Below are 23393 nucleotides of genomic sequence, written 5' to 3'. Positions count from 1 at the left end.
ATGCTTTCGTAGATTTTCACGGGTACAGGAATGCAGGTTTTGGTGTCTTCGGGTGTCTTCCCGTGTAAAAGTTGGGGTGTCTAGGCGACAAGAAGCCGAAAGCACCAGCCTGAAGATGACGAGTGAGACCTCGTCGAAACGTCGCCTAGACACCCCAACTCTTACACGGGAAGACACCCGAAGACACCAAAACCTGCATTCCTGTACCCGTGAAAATCTACGAAAGCATATATATATATATATATATACACACACACACACACACACACACACACACCACCTTTATACACTTGGGAAGCCCACAAACAGAGGAGTGTGGCCTAGTGGTTATAGAATGCTGGGTTAGGACCTGTGAGACCAGGGTTCAAATCGCTGCTCAGCTAAGAAACTCACTGGGTTCCACAGTCGCAGTTGCTGAGCCTAACCTACTTCACAGGGTTGTTGTGAAGTTAAAATGTAGAGGAAGAGAACATGTACACACCGTCTTGAGCTCCCTGAAGGAGAGGTGGAAATAGAAATTAGATAGATAGATAGATAGATAGATAGATAGATGATTGATAGATGATAGATAGATAACTTGACCTCAGTTTCTGGTAGTCAGAAATATATTGCATGCCATAGATTAATACTCCATAATGTTGTCTAATTCTTTTTTAAGACATCTAAGGACTGAACCAACCCTAATAATGACAACTAGGAGATTACGACAGAACAACCCTAAAATGACAGCCACATGTCCATTCCACAGCATTACAATACTGTCCAGTACCAGCAGCAGTAATGTCTAATAGAACTGACTCTGTGCCCCTTCGTCCCACATTTCTGCCCCATTCACACAGCCAATGATATGGAGGAGACTAATGCAGGATGTGGTTTTGAGACATGGGTAATTTTGGCAAGATCTTACATGGCGGGAGGGGCATCCAGGGGCATCGCTGCTAAAAACGGTAGACAGCCAACATCTACTTTGCTTTTAAAAAACTTTAAGGGAATTCATAAAGAATAGATCCACGTTCAGGACATCACATGCACGGTTCTGTATACTCCAGAAATGGTAGCACAAAGATATCACAGAGCAGTGTATTTGAGGTATGGTATGGTATCATCGTGCCTGTAGAGACTGGAAGTGGAGAAGACAGGGAAACCAACAAGAGGTAAAGTCAGGGTCAGTGCCAGGTACATTCATCCCTTTGCTCTTCATAACTAAGAAGACAGGCAGCTGAGAGCTGGTTGAGGCTGTGAGGGCCATTTGCTCCATTTGCCCCAGCCTCTGTTGCTTAAAAAAGGAGCACGTTTCAGCCTCGAGCAACGCTGATCTGATGGAACTACCTTGGTGCTTACTGGAATGCAAGGAATAATGCCCAACACAAAGACAACAAGGTTGTCATTCAGCACAGTTTGGGTGGAATATGCTGGACCAACCACACCATTCACTTTGGAATGTTACACAGGGAGGGCTGAACTTGCCATTGCAAGTTGACAAATGGGTCACTGCACCCGAAAGTGGCTACGTGAATGGCCCTAAATTCAATGGAATTGCTTAATGAAACTGTCAGTCATAGCCTTGCGAGTCACCACACTCACCCTAGCCTACCAGCAAAGCAGTGCTGCAGGAGTGGTATCACGGCACTGTGGTTGACAAGAAAACAGACTTGTCATGGGCAGATTAAAATGTGCTGTGGTGCTATCATGCATGCAGATTTCCCAAAAAAACTCCCTTTTTCTGCTGCACCATTGAGAGAGGATTAGATAGGATGGGGCGATTCTTCATGGCCAATGGGATTGCAGCTCTTCGACCCCCAAATGCTGCGTTTAGCTACTTGTTATAGCTTCGTTGGGATGATGTTTTCCTCATGATTCTCTTTCAGTCAATCTCTTTGGTCACTATTCTTATTTTCAAGGATCTGAAGGGCAAAAGGTTTCATGGTTAGAAGCTGGGAGGGAGCTCTGTGCAGCCAGAGCAAGTCCGAGAGTCTTGTTGTCATATATTCGGTTGTTTCACAGCCCTCCTTCCCTTGTTTACGCTTTCTAACCCTCAACATGAAACATTGCATTGCAGGCACCTTTGGCGTGACGCAGTGTGGTGTTGCTTGTGACACAAGATATGGGTAATATGATTCAGCAGTTGAAATGTGAAGGATTGCTCTTTCCTGCTGGGGGGTGGTTTTGGTATGTCTCACTCAAGCAGCCTATGATTCTACACAACTATAGCTGAAGATGATTGCTTCCCCCCCCCCTTCCTTCACAGAGCTGGGTTGAAAGAGGAATCATTGCCAGTGGTGTCCATACGCATCCTTCTTTTGCTTCATGGGAAGCGGTTCTCTCAGATACTATCTTCTGTCTCCAGGCTAAGTATACTTTACTTAATTCCAAAGAAGCCAAGTATTCCATTCAACAGTGATGAAGAACTCATTGCCCCAGCTTTGAATCAAACAATGAATGTCCTTGAAACCTTGCAGCTGCTTTTTATTCTCATGATTATTATTTTTTAAAAAAATATGGATTTATTCTGGTCTGATTTTGTTGTGGATTTCAGAGCATTGTTGGTTTATGCAGCATTGCATAAAGTGTGGGGAAAGACATAAAAAGACTCATGCAGAGAGTGAGCAGGCTAAGAGATGTCTAGTACAGCAATAGCTTGCACAGAAAGCAAGGTGCATCTCTTGCAGAAAGATAAATAGGCATAGTGCAATTTTCCTTTTTTTTGTAATGCTCTTAGATGCAGTGTTTCTCAGACTTGGTTCTCCAGTTGTTGCTGGACTGCAAATCTGATCATCCCTGACTACTGGTCCTGCTAGGTAGGGATGATGGTCCATCAACTGCTAGTGACCCAAGTTTGAGAAACACTGTCTTAGAGTATCAGAAAGCAGACGAAGCAGGTGCATTAAATTGAGTTAATCATAGAAAATGAGGAAACAGCCATTTTTTAAAAGATAACCCATTGATTTAAAAGCTTCAAAATGAGAAGCTTGGGTGAACCAAAGCATGTTACAGAGGGACCACAAGGTGCTGTGCATACCCAGTCTTGAAATAGACAATAGATTGTTGTTGTTTTCCAGAGAGCAGGTATCATTGTTTCTTAAGAGTCTGAGCACTCATTTCAATGGTCCAACTTTCATCTCTGGACTAAGATTTTGAAGCACATAAAAGCCCTGAAAACTTGGGGGGGGGGGATGGCCAAGGATCGTTTGGATGAACTGAATAGAACTGTGAACTGAACATGAATTGAACTCATTCATTTTGTAAAGGGATGAATGTGAATTGGAATTACTTGCTGTTGAGACGTGTTGAACTTGAACTAGTTCCTTTTTTAAACTGAACTTTTCAAGATCTGAAACATGCTAACAGTAGAGATTTCTCCTGATCTGCCTTCCTATTCAGATTCACTTTTAAAAAATGAGGAGTGGAATATACCATTCCACTTAAAAGGAAATCAATGAAACGTGACAAAATTGTTGGTTGGTGGTTTTTGGTTTTTTTAAGAAACTGGTTGAAGGTTGCTGCACATGCCAATGTATTGAGATTTACCAATGTTATATAAAGGCAATCTGTGATTGCACTATGGATATTTTTGTCTGGAGTGTCCATTATTTCTCTCCCCTCCCCTCCACTTGAATGCTTATAATATCAGCTGAAACAGGCAATTGCAGAGACTTCCTGTTGAGGTGGATTTCATCACAGTTGGACTTCAGTCTCACAGCAGATTTTTAAACTGAGTATTATTGTCAGTCATAAATTGTTCAGACTGGAGGTCATCACAACAGGAACACGGAAAGGAACAAAGCTAAAATATATCTAGACAAATACCCTGGCCTGTATCAAAGCGAATGGATCTTTTTTACTTATTGCATGTTATATGGGAGAATAACCATTACAGTTGATGATATCAGAGAATCGCCATTACAGTTTATTGCATTTAGTTTAGCAAAGCCCATCTAATTTCAAGGCAACTACAGCCTTAAAGGCCACTTTATTGACAACAAATTTATTACAGCTAAGGACATTATAACTGGGTAATTTGGGTATCATTTTATTAATTGCATTGTACTTCATCTTCGCTATTCATTATTGTAGCATTTTATACGCACAAAACTACTTCGCTACTTGCAATATTTTATACCAGGGCTGGGGAGCCTTCGGCCCTCCATAAGTTGTTAGACTACAACTCCCATCATTCCCAATGATAATATGAATCCTCTCAAGGTGCCTCAGGTTTCTTTAAACAGGTAACTGCTGACCAACCCCCACTGCACATACAGACCACATATTCAGTATGGAAATCCAATCCAATACAATCCAGTACAATACAATACAATACAATACAATACAATACAATACAATACAATACAATACAGTATAGTATAGTATAGTATAGCATAATAATATAATATACAGTAACAAGGGAACGGCTGTGCTAATTTGTTTTATTTATCCTCTGATAAACATATTAGGGGATCCAATCTATGCATCCAAAACATACAAAAAGATGGAGGGGCAATAGCACAGCCATTCCCATCTTACAAAAGACAAGAAAGGGTGTGTGTGTGTGTGTGTGTGTGTGTGTGTGAATTAGCCTTGAAGAAGCACTTGGAAAACTATTTCTCCCTTCCGTTTTAACACATGGTTGTTCCTGGATTGGGTTAGCTTCACCACAGTTGTCCATGCACTGGTAATCTCAAGCTTTGATCATTGAAATGCGCCCTATATAGGGCTACCTTTGAGGGTGGTTCAGAGGCTGCAGAACGCAACTGCTATATAACACCTTGTTTGCAGCATTCGCCGAGGCTGCCGATCCACTACTAGGCCAAGTTCAAGGTTTTTCTCACTAACATTTAAGGCCCTATACAGCTCAAGGTCAGATTGCTTGAGGGACCACCTTATCCTTCACATGCCACATGAACCACTGCATTCTGCAAGTGGTTTATTCAGCCAGCGCCCAAAATATCAGAAGGCCATTCCACAGTCACTCAAAACAGGGCTTTCAGTGGGGTTCTATGGAACAGCAGGTTCCCGCTATCTCTACTTTCCAGAAATAAGAGCAGCTGGAAGAAAATATCTCTGCCTTAGCTTTAAAAAAACAACACAGAATGAACATAAGGTTATTTCTGTACTGTTTTTAGAACTACTTTAGCTGTGTTTCTGATATGCTTGCAAGTTGCCTTGGCACACGTGTAAAAGGTGACGCAGAAATTACTTTTAATTCCTAATAGCATAATAATAGATCATTATCATCTATATATCTAATAGCATATATTATTCTATAACAAGTTCTGTGTGCGTGTGTGGTAAATATTATTGCTAAATCAATAAACAAAAATATACTCCCCCTCCATTCATGATGGCTAAAGAACACAGCCAGTCCAAGTCCTTTTGCTGGCTAAGATGAAGGACAAGATCGCATTCCCCCATCCTGTTCACATATAGAAGCTGGTGACAGGGCAGCATCTCAAGGCTCACCTGAACCTGGGCGACGCAGAGCAGACCCAATGGCACACACAGGTCTGACCTTCAACACCTGTTGACACTCCCCCCCCCCTCAACACCTGCTGCGTGAGGCAGCTGCCTTCCTCTGCCTAATAGCAGGGCTGGTGTTGCTAGAGAGCAATTAAAGAACTGGCTTTTTTTTCTTCAGTCTTTCAGAGAGCCATTAAAAAGAGTCTAATTCTCTGTTGGGCTTTTATGAATGCGAACAATTAATATGCTCAGAATAAATGACACAGAGCATAACTGGATTGTGAAGCCTCTCCCCATTTATATATTCATTGGGAGAGTGCAAAACTCTCGTCTTTACCAAAGGACAAGTGCATGGTTCAAGTGTGTTGAGGGACACTAACTTCTGGAGAGTGGGCTTGAAAGCAGGCTACAGATTGTGTTTATTATCCGTCGCACGTGGTTGTGAGAATGGAAGCAAACAGAGACATTTATTCTGGGCGGCCTAAAAGGAAACCTTGAAAGAAATATTCTCTGTATTTATTGCATTCTAAAAAGGAGCCAGGCAGGTCTGAAGGGACTTATCCTCCGGTGCAGGGAAAAAGGGAGCAGTAATTTGGCAGCCCTGCCCTACAATCTGTGCTACCCGGTCTCTTGGCATGAGAGATCTGTCTCAGAAAAGGCCTTGGGGTAACTGTGGAAGAGTTGCAGTTGGGTGCTGTGATAACACCCGAAAATACAAAGTGTAGTCCTAGCAAACCAACTGGAGAGTTGCATCCCAGTGAACTTGGAAGGGCTTCCTTCTGAGCAAACAGACTGGGCTTGCTTACATCCTCGTGCATCTGATTTGGCTCCTCTGTTTGCTTAGCTGCCAGGATGTTCAAAACTTGGGAGAATTAATGGCCCGTTCCCTAATCCATTGGTGCTAACATCAACTAATGATAGGAAAGGGGGAGGAGAGAGAGAGAGACGGATGTGGTCTAATGTGTTAAAAACAACAACCAAAAACCACACCACCAATTGTGTTTCCCCTTCATAAGCACTTTGCTAGGCATACATGAGGATGAAGCAATAAATTAATGTTCTGTAGTGGGGGGAGCACCATCATTCTGTCATCTCCCCAGGGCATGTCCTAGCCAAACCGAGGCTCTTAAAAGAGGAACTTGAAGCAAACCTGTAGGGTGTTAGGAGTGCTTTTCCATGTCTCCTGCTGATGGGCCGATTCCCCGTTGCCCAAGTCCCAGGCTCTCATTCACACCCTTTGCTTCCGGGCTGCTGGTGTTCCTCGCACGTCCTAGGAGCTTGACAGCGTGAGCCGCTGCTTGACCGCAGCCTCATCCCAAGCCTTGGCCTTGCTGCTGATTAAGACTTTCGTTGCTGGGCATCTGAGGGTTACGCGGCCAAGCCACCCCCTGACTTTCCTCCGAGGTCACCAGGAAGCAAGTGTGCGTTTTGTAACAAGAGATCTTAATTAGACGGTGGTTGTGGGTGCTGCTGCTGCTGCAGCTGCTGCTGTGTCCCTAGCCTGGCTGAGGCTAAGGTTGCACAGCGCCCCCTTGTGCTCACTTGTTTTACTGCCGTAGGACAGTTCGGGAGAAACTGGAGCTTTAAAGTGGCATTTATTTCCTCTGTCGAATTACCCACCCCATCCCCTTTATTTTTAACTGAGCAGTAAATTCCGTTGTTCCTGCAGTTGAGGCCGGCCTAAACTGAAGTAGCACAGTACAGAAAGCACGGGGTGTGTGTGTGTGTGTGTGTGTGTGTGTGGAACGGGGGGGTGGGACCTGCTGGCCCTACACGCTCCATTGATCATTCAGGTCCATCATTGTTTTCTGTGTTTCGTTAATAACTGTGTCAGGAAAGAACCCGGAGGAAAGCAAGAAGCTTAAAAGGGAGCTGGAATTCCGCCCCACCCACCCCCGTTGCAACACAGCAATGAATGAGAAACGGCGATGCCAAACTAGCCATCGACGCCGGGAGTTTCTAGGCAGTTAACTAATCTAACGACTTCCACCCCATATGCAATCAGAACAAAATGTTATGGAGCTAGAATTTAAACAGGAGGGAAGATGTTTATTTCTAAAGCGCTGGAAAATCTGTACGTTGCATAACGTTGCAGCAGCATGAAATACTGGGCAGAGGATAGAAAGAGGGTTTTGCTGTTAAGAATGCAGAAAGGGGATTTTAACAAGAAAGCAGGATCTGCAACAACATGTTGCTCTGTAGTTCCAGGAAGTCTGCCATGTCTCTCCCCCCACTCCAATACTCCATTCCGTTCCATCCCTCCCAGTGTTCTTCCTTGGCCTCATCACTCAGCATTCTATGGCCAATGAGCATGCTCAGTCCTCGCTGGCATGTTTTGAGGTCTTCCCCTCCTCACAGGTTTTCTGAGGATCGTCCAATCCCCTGCAATGCAGGAATATGCAGGGGTCCCATATGGAGATCAAACCAGCAACCTTTCCGCTATCAGCATCACACTCTAACCAACTGAGCTGGTTTATTTTATTTTAATTTTACTTCTGCAAACCTTGGCATTCCACCTCCTGATCCCTCCTTCTTATACATAAGTGGTGCTGTTTGGACTACATAAAGATCCACACTTGCAGAATGAGATTGTTAATAGTATATAGGATTCAAAAGAACTAATCTGAGCAAGATTTGGGGAGAATCATGGGAACCCATGGGGCGGCAGGAAGGGGGCTGTTGCTCACCACTCAGATGAACCATAATTTCCAGCTTTTTTAAAAAAAAAAGAGTTTATTTTTATAATTTGTAGAACCTGAGATATGAGACAAAACGTACAGGCACTATTCTCATTACCCCCTCCCCGAGAGATTAGCCTACTCCCCATTTTCGGTGTTTTACTTCCCCCACCCCTAGAGAAACTCTTGTGTGTGCCCATGGCAGTAGTATCTTTCAATCTGCAAAGTAGCCAAGGGTTTTGTTTAAAAATGGGAATCGTAGAACCTTCAGCATTTGTTTCTAGCATTATGATAGCTTTCAGCATTTCAGAGTGATGTTTGTCCAGTCAGCCGCTGTCCCAATGATCAGTTACGTTTTCCTGTAAAGCAGGGGCAAGAAACAGCAGTTGTTGGTTTCCAACTCTCCTCAGCCCCAGTCAGCATGGCTCACCAGTCAGGAATGTAGTCCAGCAGTGAAGTTCCTGCTTTTTAAGTCATCAGGTCTTCCCAAACTTGGGTCTCCAACTGTTTTGGGACTACAATTCCCATCATCCCTGATCACTGATCCTGCTAGCTAGGGATGATGGGAGTTGTAGTCTGACAACAGCTAGAAACCCAAGGTTGGAAACCCTGCTCCAGATAAACTTTCAGGAAGACCAAGATATAGGGATAAGAGGCTTCTGATTAGGAAGGCCTTCTATTAAGTAGTGGCTACAACTAAACTGACCTTTTCAGTGCTGGCCCCCGAACTTCTCTATTTGCTTCTTAGCTCTGTGTGACAGAACAAGAAACAAGCCCATCCCCCTTGCCTTTCCATTTGGACAGGCTTTTGGTGGCTAATGTTTGGTCATCTTTGGTGCCAGGCTCATCATGTTGGCCTCATGTTGTCTTTCTGCTTGGAATTCTATTTGCATTATTAAAGTATTTTAGGTGAACCCATGACATGATTGAAAAAAGAGGGCCAAAATAATACGTACATTCAATTTTAATCCTGGTTTGTTGCTCACAACAGCCTTGATCTCAGACATTAAGAAAAGAAACAAATCTGGTGTACGAAGGAGATTTTGAATAAATTTGATTAAGATGATGCTTTTTTATAGAAGCAATTTAGGTTTAGACTTCATAATGATTTTTTTAAAATGGCATTTTTCATTTCATGGAAAAAAAGCTGTGGGCCCCTGCTCCAGAATGTGCTCCTGATCTAGAATGGAGAAACTCACACCAGTTTCCTAGTGCAAATTGCCCCCTGCCTGGCTGCTACTTGCACCTCAATGTGCTGTTTGCGATAACCAGCACATCTGGGGACAGGTGGAGGACTTTCTGCAGGAAACTAGTGCTGTATCAGGAGCATATTCCTGCTATGGGGGCCGTGGCTGCATTTCCCCACACATAAAAGAATAAAGGTGGTCAGATTAGGTATGTACCTACCATAACATATAGCTGTTACTTCGGAGACCAAACTATACCAGTCTCCCTCAAGCTTCAGAGTGTGCTCTGCTGCCATTCTTCATATACAGTATGTGAAGGATCAGTGCTGGAGTCAAGTGGAAAGCCTTGGGGCAGTGGAAGGTGCCTTCTTTTCTCTTCCCTAGGGTATAGCTCAGACATTCGAGAAACAGCACCTGAGAAAAAGGCAATCTGAGCCTTAGATGCTAATGTTGCTCTTTTCCTTGTATGGGCCAGCATGAAGACAGTCTACATCTTTTCCAGGTGTTAGACTGAAGTTGTGGAAAGATTTAACTGGAAGTTTATAATGTTTGAGGTGTTAGGGGAGGGGTAGTACCTCTGGTGGGGAACACATTATGCTCCTTCTGGGGTAGTTGGTCCACCTTTGGTCCCCACCCTCAGCTCTCACCTGTGGCTCCTACAAGCAAGCTGTCAGCATGTAACAGCAGCCACACCATCTTGTATCTGTGAAGTGGGGTCTAGTCCATTAAAGCTTATGCCATAATAAAATTAGTTAGTGTTTAAGGTGCCATGGGACTCTTTTGTCAGATGTTTTCTGCAACAAACTAACATGGTTTTCCAAGTGAATATATACCTTGCAGGCTTGTTGTAAGGCTGGGTTGAGGAATCCTTCAAATGTTGCTGGACTCCAACTCCCATCAGCCCCAGCCAGCATGACCAATGGTCAGGGACACTGTAGTCCAGCAACCTCTGAAGGGCCACAGGTTCCCCATCCCGACTGTAACTTGCTATGACATTTGCGCGCATGGTAAAGGTAAAGAGACCTCTGACCAGTCGTGACCGACTCTGGGGTTGCGGCGCTCATCTCGCTTTATTGGCCGAGGGAGCCAGCATACAGCTTCTGGGTCATGTGGCCAGCATGACTAAGCCGCTTCTGGCGAACCAGAGCAGTGCACAGAAACGCCGTTTACCTTCCCGCTGAAATGGTACCTATTTATCTACTGGCACTTTGACGTGCTTTCGAACTGCTAGGTTGTCAGGAGTAGGGACCAAGCAACGGGAGCTCACCTTCTGATCAGCAAGTCCTAGGCTCTGTGGTTTAACCCACAGCGCCAGCCGCGTCCCATTTGAGCGCATAGAGGTATACAAATAATGCTGGTGATGGTGATTCAATTTCACAAGGTTGGTGCAGGGTGTTGTTTTCCTGAGCAACACAATGAAAGGTGTTCCCCCCATCCACAAAGACTGCACAGAGGAGTGGGCAGTGGAAGCGCTCTACGAATGGGACTGTCAAAAAGCAACATCGCCAAGTGACTGCCTGTCTGCTTCCCTTTCCGCTTGCCCCATTGGCGCCAGCTCAAAAGCAGCTATAGTCAAGCCTGAAGGGATATCAAGGAAAGGCTTCAGATTGCACATAACCAAAGAGCTGGATGGTTGTGATCCCCTTGCCAGCCACTAAAGTCATACAGCCACCCAGGAAGAAAGGTGCCTCGGTGCAATCTTTGGTGCCCGGAGGAGGAGGCCTAGGCGGTGCAGATCTGATAACTCTGCTCTCCTGGCCTGAAGCATTCCAGGGCCTCTTTAATCATCGCGGGGCTATTAAAACAGAGACGTCTGGCAGGTGTGGTTTTCTGACCCACCCACCATCAGAAGTAGGTGGGAAAAGTGTGCGCAGAGCTGTGGAGAGTGGAGTTGCCTCTTCCCCTGTCCAAATCCCATTTTGTAAAAATGCAATAATTCCTTTTTTTCTAGACAGGAGGAAAGACGCATTAAAAACCGTCAGCAGACTGCAAACAGCCCATCTTTTCTCCTTATCTCTTTGAGATTATCAGGTGCTGCTGTTTTTTTTTTTTGGGGGGGGGTTAACAGTGCCGTGGAGAGGTAGGAAGGGGGTTATTTCTTTATTCACCCCTCTAAGGCTAATCTTGCCTGCTTTCATCTGTCACAGACAAAACAAAAATCAGAAAGACCAGCGATGCTTCCTGGACATTTGAGACCTCTGTGGTCTCTGCATCCCCCTTCCTTAACATGCACACTTGCTTGGGATGGAGGGGGAGGGGTGCCCAGCATCCAGAAAAGGAGCAGGGAATGGGGGGGGGTAGCCAGCGAAGTGTACACTTTCAGCCCTGTACTCATAACTCATCTTTGAGAAGGGAAGGAGAAGGAGGGGAATGTTTATTTAGGGATATTGAACATTAATGGGTTGAGATAGTCCTCTTGTCTCCTTTTCCACATATGACAAACAAAGAACATTTTCTGGTGCTTTTCTGCATGCAGCCGTTAAGATTGCTGAAGGAAATGTGCCCTGTGTGAGGCAGCCCTGTTAGCAGTCCCCTGCAGGCAGTTAATTTTGTAGGCCTGCCCTTCTTTAATAAAAACCAGTCCTTTCATACAGAAGAGGTAGAATGGTACATCCACTTCTGCCGCTAGGAAAACCATGCAGGCTCCCAGGTTACACAGAGTTCTGTTCTGACCCTATCAGTTTCCAGCAGCAAAAGGCACAAAAAAGCTGCCCTTCTAAGCACAGCTAGGTCTGTTGTTGTGACTTCCTTCTTGACTTGCTTAAGATTACAACTTCATTTAAAAACAAGTCTCACTGATTTAAGGATTGTGTCATTATCGCAGGGCGGATCTACATAGTACCTGATCTGTGCAGTACCTATTTTCCCTGTGGTTCAACAGCATTCCTCACATGGCAACAACTCCCGATGACCCAGAGAAGTTTCCACACCAGTGACATACTCTTCTCGGTACACCCAGCAGTGACGTAGAAACTTCTTGCACTGTTTGTTTGTTTTTAAATGTAGGTAGTAGTTCCTACTACATGTTATAGAGATAGTCGAAAATTGCCACATGTGGAAGCAGTTGCTCAGCTTATGTATAGATCAGCCCTCAAGAAGACTGGTACAGTGAAGCCAAAGAACAATGACTAGTATTTCATGTTTATTTTAGCATCTACATACTAGATCAGGGGTGGAGTGCTGTGCGCCTCTGGTGCTGTTGTAGTCCAACTCCTATCTGCTCCAGTCAGCATGGCCAAGGGGCAGGTTCCCCATCCAGGGGCATCTTACCCATAGAGGCTAGTGGAGCGGGGCACCAGGGCACCAGGTTCTGGAGGGCGCCAGGGAAGAGGCGGAGGCTGGACGCGGTGCTTCCCAGCATCAGCTCGCTGCCCTCGCCATGCCGCATCAAAGCAGCGCCATGACTGGAGCCTCCATCTGCCGTGGCCACCGTGGCATGAAGCGGCCAGCTGAGCCGGGAGGTGCCGCATCCAGCCTCTGCCTCTTCCCCGCTGGAGGAGCCGCCCTCCAGCTGCTGCCTGCCTCCTCCAGCCCCGCTGGCAGCGCCGTCCTCCCTAAAAAAACTCTTAAGAAACCAGAGGCCTTTCTCCTGGGCATGGTCGGCCAATTGGTGTTAAAGAAGGATAGAACTTTTTTTATGTATGCAACAACAGCAGCAAGAATACTCATCGTGAAATATTGGAAGACACAAGATTTACCCACCCGGGAAGAATGGCAGATGAAGTTGATGGACTACAATGGAATTGGCAGAAATGACTGGCAGAATCCGAAACCAGGGAGAAGAGTCGGTGGAAGAAGACTGGAAAAAGTTTAAAGACTATTTACAGAAATACTGTAAAATTGATGAATGTTAGAAAGATGTTGGAATGAAGTTATATGGCTTTAGTAGAAATGTTATAAGGAATTAAGTATAAATAGATTATTAGAGCATTAAAGGGAAAAATAAGGTTAGAATGTGTTAAGACAATTATAGGATAGAAAACAGAGGAAGATGGAAAGGAATTGCTGAAATAATTAATAGAAGTGGAATACAAAAAGGAAGGTGTGAGGGAGTTGTGGAAATTAGTGAAAGAAAGATAAGATATTGAAATTGGACTGTGTTTTAAATGGTTTTTGTTTTGTTTTGCTAGTTGTATGTTAGTGTTTTGCAGTTTGTTTGTTTGTTTGTTTGTATTGTATTGTATTATTGTATGTTTTTTCTTTTTTGGTTTTTGTAGTGTTGTGTTCAATTTGTTGGAAAACTAATAAATATTATTATATATAAAAAAAACTCTGGGAAACAGGGGGCTGGGCGCCGGAGGGAGCTTTGCACCATGGTGCCGAATATACTTAAGACGGCCCTGTCCCCATCCTTGTGTTAGGTGCTGTACATAGAGCAGAAGTGACAGCAGCTGGGATAGCTCAACTGGAAGAGCACAATACTCTTAATCTCAGGGTTGTGGGTTTGAGCCTCAAGTTAGGCAAAATATTCCTGCATTGCAGGGGGTTGGACTAGAAGACCCTTGTGGTCCCTTCCAACCCTATGATTCTATGATTCTACGACCTACCCGCTCATAAAGTGTGCGACAAATGACAATAGCACCCATGTGCAATGAAATCCTATGCTTGCTTAGAAATAAGGATTGCTGACATCAGGGAGAGTTTTCAGTGCGTTTACTATCACAGGGTTATTGAGTTGCATCAATGAAGTTTAAGGCTGCACAGTCCCTTGCACAGCTGAAGAGACAAACCACTCTATAAAGTTGGAACTGGAAAGTGGCTTGTCTCTTTAGCATGTGGTGGAAAATTCAAAGAAACATTTGTTTGCAGCATAGTTTCAAGGTCCCCTTGAAACTGTACCAGACACTTGTATATCATTGAATTCATAGAATTGTAGCGTTGGAAGGGATCATGAGGGTCATCTAATCCAACCCTCTGCAATGCACCAATCTTTTGCCCAGTATGTGGCTCCAACCCATGATCTTTAGATTAAGAGTCCCATGCTCTATCAACTGAGCTATTTGGCCCAGGGATCACATTTTTTGGAAACCATTGCCTCATATTACACAGGACGGGCATAGCTCTGAATTATCGGCACTGCTTCCTTAATGTTTTTTTTTTAAAAAAACCCAGTGATTTCAGTCGGGGAGGAGGAATGCAAAGGTAAAAATCATAATTCCATCTCCATGTTGTCACCTTCACAGCCCACATCTTAAATTTACCTGGGAATAAGTTCTCTTTTACCTTAGCACCAGAGTTGATAATAGGAAAAACTAGTCAAGTGAAGGTGCAGAGGGATAGTGGCCAAACTAACAGTACCAAAATCCTCAACCTATGCTTGGAAGTGAAATTGACTTTCAATGGGATCTCTTACCTGTGAGGAGGCCACATTCAATCAAGTTAGGAAGCAGAGCATCACGCACGGAACACGGGCACGTAGGGTGAAGGGGAAGAGCCTGGCACACGGAGCCATTCCTTAGGTACCAACGGGACCTATTGCTTCCCAGGCGCAGTGGAGAGGCCCGCCAATCGCCACCCTTCGGAGAACCTCTTTTGACACGCCAAATCCAAATATTACCCGTGTCCCGAGTGACTCTGAAACGGTGGTTAAGAGCGCGCGTTTATGGTCCACGGCGCCGGAGCTTTGCTGCAGAAATAACTTAAAAGTGGGGAAAAGTGGGGATTGCAAGAATGTCGTGCGTTAAGGGAAACGCTCTTCAACCAAGGCAGCGCGTATCCGTCCATTTCATAACATTTATGCACCTTAAAAACCCCACAGCGGTTTACAAAGAGAGAGAAAAGCAGTCTGAAACTTCTGGGTACACACGTGCACGAGATCGGGCTGCTGCTCGTCCGTCTTCCGGGCTTCCGCCAACTCGTCTGGAGAGGCTCCAGCTCCGTGATTGGGGAGCCCATCACCGCCGCCGCCGTGTTTTCTGCGCGGCCTGTGGGCCGTCGCTCGCTCCCTGGCGCCCCCCTTCCTTCGCCCGGCTCCGGCTGTCGCTGCGGCTGTCGCCCGCCCCCTCCCGCGGAGCCCTCCTCCTCTCCCTCCTCCTCCTCCCGCCAGCCCGTCCCCTTCTCGCGGCTGGGCTCCCCTGCGCGCGGGACACCTTGGCACTGTCGGAGGAGGCTGGACGCGGGGAGGATGCGAGGAGCAGCGCCGCGCCGGCAGCAGCAGCAGCAGCAGCGACAGGAGCCTCCGGCGATGAGAGCCCCGCAGCAGCAGCAGCCGTGGCTGCCCCTCTGAGCGCCGCTCCTACCAACTTGGAGAGCGGGGAGGAGCTGCCCAGCCTGGCACCGCAGGAGCGGCTCGGCGGCACCGGCGACCCTCTTCCTCGCGCGGCGGCGGCGGCGGCAGGTCTCCCCTTTCCCCGCTGTGGGCAGAGGAAGAGTTGCGCGGACCCCCGTCCCCACAGCGTGGCTGCGAGAGGCGGCGGGAGCAGGGCAGTCTTGGGGCGCCGGGCGGGGAGGCTGGAGCTTTGGAAGGGCTGCCGAGGGAAGAAGCAGAAGAGGAGGGCGCCTCTGGAGAGGGCGAGGAGGCGGCGGCGCAGGAGGAGGCGCAGGAGAGCGGCAGACGCGGCAGCCTCGTCCGCGCCCAGCGATGGCTCCTGCCTGGAGCCGGGGAGTTTCTGGCCCCGGCGGGATCGTCCTGCTCCTGCTGCTGGGGGGCATCTGCAACCTGAGGCTTTGCCACGCAGGTAAGACTCGGCGCGGCTCGTGGGAACGCGAGCGGGGCTGAGGGTGGGGGGGGGGAGGCGGGTAGCGCTGCTTCGTCTCTTCAGGACTTTGCTGAGGTGGAGAGAGACATGTATCCTCTCCTGGTTTCCCACCCGCTTCCTAAAAGTTACCTCAGACTTTCAAACACCCCCCCCCCACCTACCTCGAGCCCGTTTCCCACTTTGCCGCTTGTGCGTATGGATTCTTCTGCCCGCGCTTATTCCGGCGTCGTCGAGAAGGGGAGCTGGATTACTTGGGGGGGGGGGGGAGTAAAGAAACGAAAATAATTGCTTTGCCTCTCGCTCTCTCTCGCTCTCCCCCACCCCTCTTTTGGTAATCGAACACCCCAAACAACGTTGCTAGTAAGCGGTAGCGGGGGAGGGCGGGGGCCTCGGCGGGCCGAGTTTACCCCGCGCTGGTGGGACGACGGGACGGTTCCCCCCGCTGTTCTCCTCAGACGTCGCGGTTTTGAAGAGAGGGTGGCGGAGAGGCGCGGTTGCCTCGGTCTGAGGGACGGGGAAGGTCAGAGGAGAGAAGTCGTCGTGGTGCTGCTTGAGTCATGGGCACCCAAAGAGGAGAGTTTTCCACAAGTGCATCGGGAATCGTTCCCAAACACAGCCCCCCCCCCCCATGCTCGGAAGTAGCTGCCGTGGTGCTCAGGGCGCAGCTTTTCCTCTGAGTGCAGCTCGGAGGAGCGTTTTCCAACCTTCCTTAGGAAAGATTTTTCTTTCTTCTTCTTGCCTCCCAGAAAAGTGAATATATAACCCAGCTCACCTTGCAAAAAAAGCGTTTGCTTCGGAAGAGGGACGCAGGATCCCCGCTCTCGGGGCAGGTGCATGTGAAGGATGCTCGTCCTCTGTGTACGGTTAACTCGGGAATAAAGCCTACTCGTTTCACTTACTCCGAGGAAGGCAGCGTTGGGATTCACACTTCGGAGGAGTGAGTTCTGTAGGGTCGTGATTCATGTGTGCATAAGTTTGTGGCGTTAGGTTGGCAGCCAGTGTGCACTTACCTGGGAGTAAACCCCATGGAACCTACACTTGCACCTGAGTAAATGCGCTTATCTGTTATATATATGCAAGTAACTGCACACAATTCCCCTGAAATCCAGGTTCCTGGTTAATTGACAGCAATAACTCTTACACTTTTTGCCAGGTGATGGGGGTTGACTGACTCCACTCGTAATTCAAGCAGAAGTGGGTGATACTGCTCTGAATCTTTGTCATGAGTGCCCATGGTGGAAATCTGAACGTTTTAAAAAAGTAAATTGTCAGAGCCCTGAAGCAATGTGCCTGACTCTTTCAGAGACTATCTGTATTGAATAGTCACTGTGCATGAATTACCCCTTGGAAAGCAATGCTTTAAAAAAATCAAATCTGTGCAAAAGCAATCTGGATTCTCTCCTGCGACAGGAACTAACTGACTGGGATGTAACCGCCCCTCCCTGAGTGGCATCTGAGTAAGTTGCTGGCCTGAGAGACTGCAATTCAAAGTAAATCACCTACTTCAAACCAGGTTGCTAATTTGAGGCGACTCCTGCATGAACTCTCTTCCACAGCCTTACTGTTTTAGACTCCATCCCTAATGCACCCTTTCGCTTGAGCAGGAAGTCTTTTTGAACTCAGTGGGGATTGCTTCCAATTTAACACCATAGTGTTTGTGCTGTTAAGCTGCTATCTGAAATAGGTTATATCGGGGAGTAAGTCCTGTTGATTGTCTGTTTCCACATATCACTTTAGGATATGTTGTAGTAATCTGTTGCAGCAGGAGGAAGCCAGAGTGAGGTGTTGGTTATCTTCCTGGCCAGCTTATTTGGAGACAAGTTCCACAGAGTTCAACAGGACATCTATGTAGCGCATTTAGGAAGGGGGAATCAAGTGTAGAGTGATTATCGGGCTGGTTTTCTCTCTCTCTCCAGGATAAAGCTGAAAGGTCAAAGAAGAAGAATCTTTCTAATTGTCAAAATAGGCTCTAACAGGAAACTGCAAGGGGGTCTGTATGTGTGTTTGGGGCTCACCCTTGAAGTTTTAAGATATCTGAGCTGGTTTGAGGAGGGTAATGTGGGCTTCTGTCTTTCTTCAGGATTCTTAAGTATTTCTGTGGTCTGTGCAGCCATAATCATGTGTTTATTAGGGAGAGATTTCTGCTTGGAAAAACACACCGCCTTCCCTGGGAAGAGTCTCCTGTTCAGTTGGTTTGGCTGGAGAGTTGTGGCCTAAATATATTCTGTTGGACTGATACTTGTTTTCATGTACTCCATCCTCTTTTAATATCCTTTTGCTTTAGGGTCTGTCATAGCAGACCCCTGCTGCATTCCAGGCCTGACAGGGTGAACTGATCCACGCACCTTTATGTTTTCCTGTTTATCTCTGGCTGTTTTGACAGAGATCTGTAATCCTTGCTTGCCGCAAGTCCTCCTGAAACTCAGCAGGGGCTGTGTAGATTTGTAAAGGACAGTGCTATTTGAACTAAGAGTTTTTTTAAAAAATAAAACCAAAGATTTATTTTGGGTGGCCCTTTCAATGGAAAACCAAAACCTTAGAACCTGGTATCCGATGATTTGGGTGAAAGCTGATGATGGATCAGAATGCTCATAATTGCTAATAGCAACTCTGTATGTTGCGCAGCTACTAATAAGTACACTGAGTGCATTGTTTTTAGGGTGCAGTATGCTCTCATTCCAAAGAGCTTGCTTGTAATTAACCAGAATCAAATTATAATTTGCTCAGAGTCTGGTGCTTTAAAGATGTATTTTGAAGTTGCAGTTAATGATAGGGGAGAAAGAGCCTATAGTGAACAGAGGACATTGTTTAAAGGGATTCTGGAATGTGAAATAGGAGCGCTGCTTGAAGGGCTTCTCAGAGAGTACATTTATAGATATGCTTTGCTACAAAATTAAAGAGGACTCAACCAAAGGAGCAGAATTTTCCAAAGCAGGGGCACTGTTTTGCATTCCTTAAGCATTCCGAACATCTGCTGGAATAAAGGAAGGTTTGAGAGTGCAATGAAAATATGTTGAGACCCTGGTTTGAAGTAGGAACTGTCATCTTGCAAAAATAATAATATTTATAGCAAATTTGTATTGCATTGAATGCGATGGTTTAGAGATAGGCAGCAGCAGGGAGGGAGGGTGGTGTGTGTGTGTGTGTGTGTGTGTGTGTGTGTGTAGTTTGGTAGCCAGCTGAGGATAGGAGTGAAGCTGTTAGCTGGCCCCGCTGTTACTTCCAGCTTTGCGCTGCATTTGAATCTTATTGATGTTCTCTTTTGCTAGCTGAGCAAATGATAACCCTGTTGAGGATTCCATTCTTTCATTTAATAACCATGATAGCTGGAAGTGCGGCTTAAAAGTTCAGGCGCGGGGGCTCCGTACTGTGGGAATGATGGGATGAGTGAAGGTAATAATCATCTCAACTCGGAGAATTACCTTTTAATTGCAGACCTTTTGGTTCCCTGCCATTGCGTCAAACACTGACTTGAATTATATCCGCCCCATGCTGCTCTCCCTCCAAGTTTGTGAACTAATATGTAGGGACAGGCTTGTAGGTCTCCTTAGCCTTTTCCAGCAGTTTTCCTTGTGCAGCCAAGAGAAACTGTAATGGTGAGCATGTGATATGGAAGCTTAAACCCTTTACACCAAGGCAGCCTTTTCTAATCCAAGAGCCATACTGTATTCCCTTCTGGGCAAACTTCAGAAGGCTGCATGCATAGTGGTGGCGTAATGGTTAGAGTGTTGGACTACGACCTGTGAGACCAGGGTTTGAATCCCAACTCAGCCATGAAGCTCACTGGGTGACCTTGGGCCAGTCACCACCTCTTAGCCTAACCTACCTCACAGGGTTGTCGTGGGGATGAAATAGGGAGGAGGACAACCATGTACACGGCCTCTAGCTCCTTGGAAGAAAAAGGTGGTCTATAAATGAACAGTGGAGGGTGGGACCAGGAGCAAAAGTGGGCAGAGCAGGGTAGGGTGCATTATTTTCTCCACACAAACACATACACCACTGTCTGTCCTCTGTCCAGGCAGGCAAGAGGCATCATCACGGTTCAAGGCTACATTCCAGCCAGGCAAAGGCACTCAGGGCACAAGGAAGGACTGGTGATGGGTTAGGAGTGGGGAGAAAAGAATTATAGACTCATAGAGCTGAAGAGTTGGAAAGGGACCATGAGACTCATCTATTCCCAATTCCCTGCACCGCAGGAATCTTTTGCCCTAAGATTAAGAGTGCCACGTTCTACAGACTGAGCTATCCCACCTCAGGAAGATTCTATAGCAGGCATCCCCAAACTTGGCCCTCCAGCTGTTTTGGGACTACAACTCCCATCACCTCTGACCACTGGTCCTGTTAGCTAGGGATGATGGGAGTTGTAGTCCCAAAACAGCTGGAGGGCCAAGTTTGGGGGTGCCTGTTCTATAGAGAGAGACTTGGGCCACATTTGACCTCTGGACTCGAGGTTCCACTACTCCAAACTGGTGTGCAATTGTGACTCCATGCTGTAACCAAAGAGCATGCCTCACCCACATAAATTCATGCATTGGGGTGGGGTGACACATACACCTTTTTTCCTAACGTCACCAGCTTTCTCGCTGTTGGGGAGAGGTATTATTTCAGCCGAGACATGACCTGAGAACCTAGTTTCAGTGTCACAGCTGAGCCCTGTGACTTTACTAACAGAGCTCCTGAAGCACATGCAGAATGCTCTCTCTCTCTCTCTCTCTCTCTCTCTCTCTCTCTCTCTCTCTCTCTTTTGCTGCTTGCACTGTGGGTTAACCCACAGAGCCTAGTACTTGCCAACCTAGCAGTTCGAAAGCACATCAAAGTGCAAGTAGATAATTAGGTACTGCTCCGGCGGGAAGGTAAACGGCGTTTCCATGCGCTGCTCTGGTTCACCAGAAGCGGCTTAGTCATGCTGGCCACATGACCCGGAAGCTGTACACTGGCTCCCTTGGCCAATAAAGCAAGATGAGTGCCGCAACCCCAGAGTCGGCCACGACTGGACCTAATGGTCAGGGGTCCCTTTACCTTTATGCATGTCTGGGATTAATAAGCAGAGCACTGGAGATAAAGCACTCTTTCATGGCTTCAGACCAATTCCCTTCTTCTTATCCAGGATACTGTCCCATATATCCATTGTCAAGCTCCAGCAGGGGAGACATGGAGATGCCGGTGAGACATCCCCCCCCCCCTTTTAAGTGCAGTTATAAAGAGATGTCTTTAGCTGCGCATCTCAGAAGTCAGGAAACCATAAAGTTTGATGGCTGCAGAGTTTGGGAAAGATCAGCGCTATAAACTGTTAGGGGCTTGGAGTGCCCCGGCAGGCAGTGACAGGCAAGTCTGCTTGTAAGCTTTCCTTTTAAAAAGACTTTGAAGCCTCTTTAACTTAACTGGTCATTTTCTTTCCACCTTGTAAAGCTGGAGGGGGCCTGCGTAATGCACTAGGTGTGGGGATGTGTCACCAGGCATGCCTGTGGCGTTTGTTTGATCAATGCCAAAAGCGTCTTGCGGCAAGCATGCCTTGCAAGCATGTTGAAGGGAGGCATTCATTTTTTTTTTTACAGTGCAATTAAAAGTTCAGGAAAAGCTTATAGGACATGCCTCAATCAGCAGCGCCCCCCCCCCCCCGCAGCTCCACATTCATAGCTTCCTATCGTCTGTCTTCTTGTTGTAATGGGAAGGATGGTTTTATTTTATTTTTAGCTATATATCATGCTTTGCTTAGGAAATGCTTTCAGCACAGGTATTATCCCAAAACTGGGTGTGCACCAGAGTGTGGAAATAGTAACTGGCAACTGCTGAATCTTTCCCTCCCATGTTTAATGTTCACGGCTACCAATTCAGCTCCTGTAGTTTGCAGTCCGTTGCTACTGAAATGATTAATCCTAAAATTATCTTCCTTCCTGCCATTTCCTAGTAAGGAAAGCAGGGGACAGTAGAGATACCAAAGAGATAATTGCTTTCTTGGCTGGTTGAACTTAAAAGAGCTAATAGGTCTGGACTGTTCACTTTTGTATGCGTCTGTAGCACTCATTGGGGGCACGATGCTGCCGGTTCTATTGTTTTTACTTACGTCTGCTTGTCAGTATAGGGATAGGTACTGTGCAGAGTACGAAAAGGATAAGGTTCAGGGTCTTGAGGCTGATTTACACATGCCGGGGAATCATGTGTACTACTTCAGTGCACAAGCTGAGCATTTAATGACTGAACACCGAAGGGATCCTAGTTTGGTCTGCCCCTCGGATGCTGTTTTTGTGTGTGCAAGAAGTTCCTTGGTTTCCTGTAGCTTTAAGCTTGCAAACATGGCGGTCCATCCAAATCGCTACCTTACTTGCTGACAACTGAATCCACTCCATAAATTGTTAAGGATGATACCAGAAAATAATTTTTTCCATGTGAGGAGCCTGTTATTGAAGTATTGGCATCCTTCTCTCTGTGTAGGAAGAAATTGGAGAGACAAGTAACTGGAGGGGACTGTTTTAAAAGTCAATGACTTTCTTTGGGAGTACTTAAAGTTGCAAAAGTCAATGGCACTTTCATAATAATAATAATAATAATAATAATAATAATAATAATAATGCTGTGTAGGGTTTTTCTGATGTGAAATTTGGGCGACCACCTTTCTCCTGGCAGAGGTTATATGCCTCCAGAAATTATGGGACAAGCAAAAGTGTTTTCCCTGCCATGGAAATATCAGGATGGAGTAAGCTGTGCCAACTGCATTTTTACTTGTTACACAGCTGTTAGAAGAGGGGGAGGAGATGGTAACCTTCTTTTGATTTGAGATGTGGATTTGAAAGTTATATAACAGGAATGACGCACCTGTGGCCTTACAGGTGATGTTGGACTCTAAATTCCTTCATCCCTACCTATTGTCAGATGGAGGTTCATGGATTCTCCATGCCTGGTACTATATAAGGAATAGCTAGGAGCAATATCAGCAGAGGCTAGTTGGAAAGGAAAGCTAGTCTAGGAAGACTGATAACTTATCATAGCAACTTTGTAACTAGTGTGAGATACTTTGGCTCTTGGGCAACATATAAATTTATAAAACCACAAAAAGATTAAATAAATCATGAAGACAAATCAGGCCAAACAAGAAAGCATAATAATAATTACCACCTAAGGGTCTCATTAACATCTTGACACAAGGGGTCTCAACTTCCATTAACAAACAGCTGGGCTCCTGTGTGATGTGACCCTACCCCTTTGAGATTCATACCTACAAACTCCAGGGATGTAGTCAAGTTGTCTGATCCCTTGGACACATGTATATGTATTATTACCCAAACACTGTGTTTAAACTTCAGATTTCCAAGCTTGGTGGCTCCTAGGCTTTGTCTTGCCTGTAGTGTGGCAGGATGCTGTTTAGAAGCAGGGAAGTC

At 46.2% G+C, this 23393-nt stretch overlaps 1 protein-coding gene and 2 long non-coding RNA genes across 5 annotated transcripts in view; 2 read left to right on the top strand and 1 right to left on the bottom strand.

Annotated features, from left to right (window-relative positions):
• Positions 1 to 23393, top strand: part of LOC310706885 — a 525877-nt gene that overhangs the window by 298568 nt on the left and 203916 nt on the right. The gene's annotated exons all lie outside the window — the stretch shown is intronic.
• LOC310706888 lies at positions 8262 to 15233 on the bottom strand. The gene is made up of 3 exons (XR_014526223.1): positions 14673 to 15233; positions 9540 to 9733; positions 8262 to 8491 (listed from the first exon to the last, which is right to left on the bottom strand). It is a non-coding gene; the product is annotated as an uncharacterized lncRNA (long non-coding RNA).
• UNC5B (unc-5 netrin receptor B) overlaps positions 15382 to 23393 on the top strand; it is a 170832-nt gene continuing 162820 nt past the window's right edge. The window contains exon 1 of one of the 2 annotated variants that reach the window (XM_083503040.1): positions 15382 to 15996. In XM_083503040.1, the coding sequence (XP_083359166.1) occupies positions 15900 to 15996 (97 nt within the window). In that variant the 5' untranslated portion in view covers positions 15382 to 15899. The remainder of the gene's footprint in view (positions 15997 to 23393) is intronic. The other variant, XM_083503041.1, reaches the window with a different exon arrangement.

The sequence above is a fragment of the Podarcis liolepis genome, assembly GCF_965112155.1.
Source record: "Podarcis liolepis genome assembly, chromosome: 5".
Taxonomy (NCBI): Eukaryota; Metazoa; Chordata; class Lepidosauria; order Squamata; family Lacertidae; genus Podarcis; species Podarcis liolepis.
The sequence above is the reverse complement of the archived record's forward strand: the minus strand, read 5'-3'. Positions and strand labels throughout refer to the sequence as shown.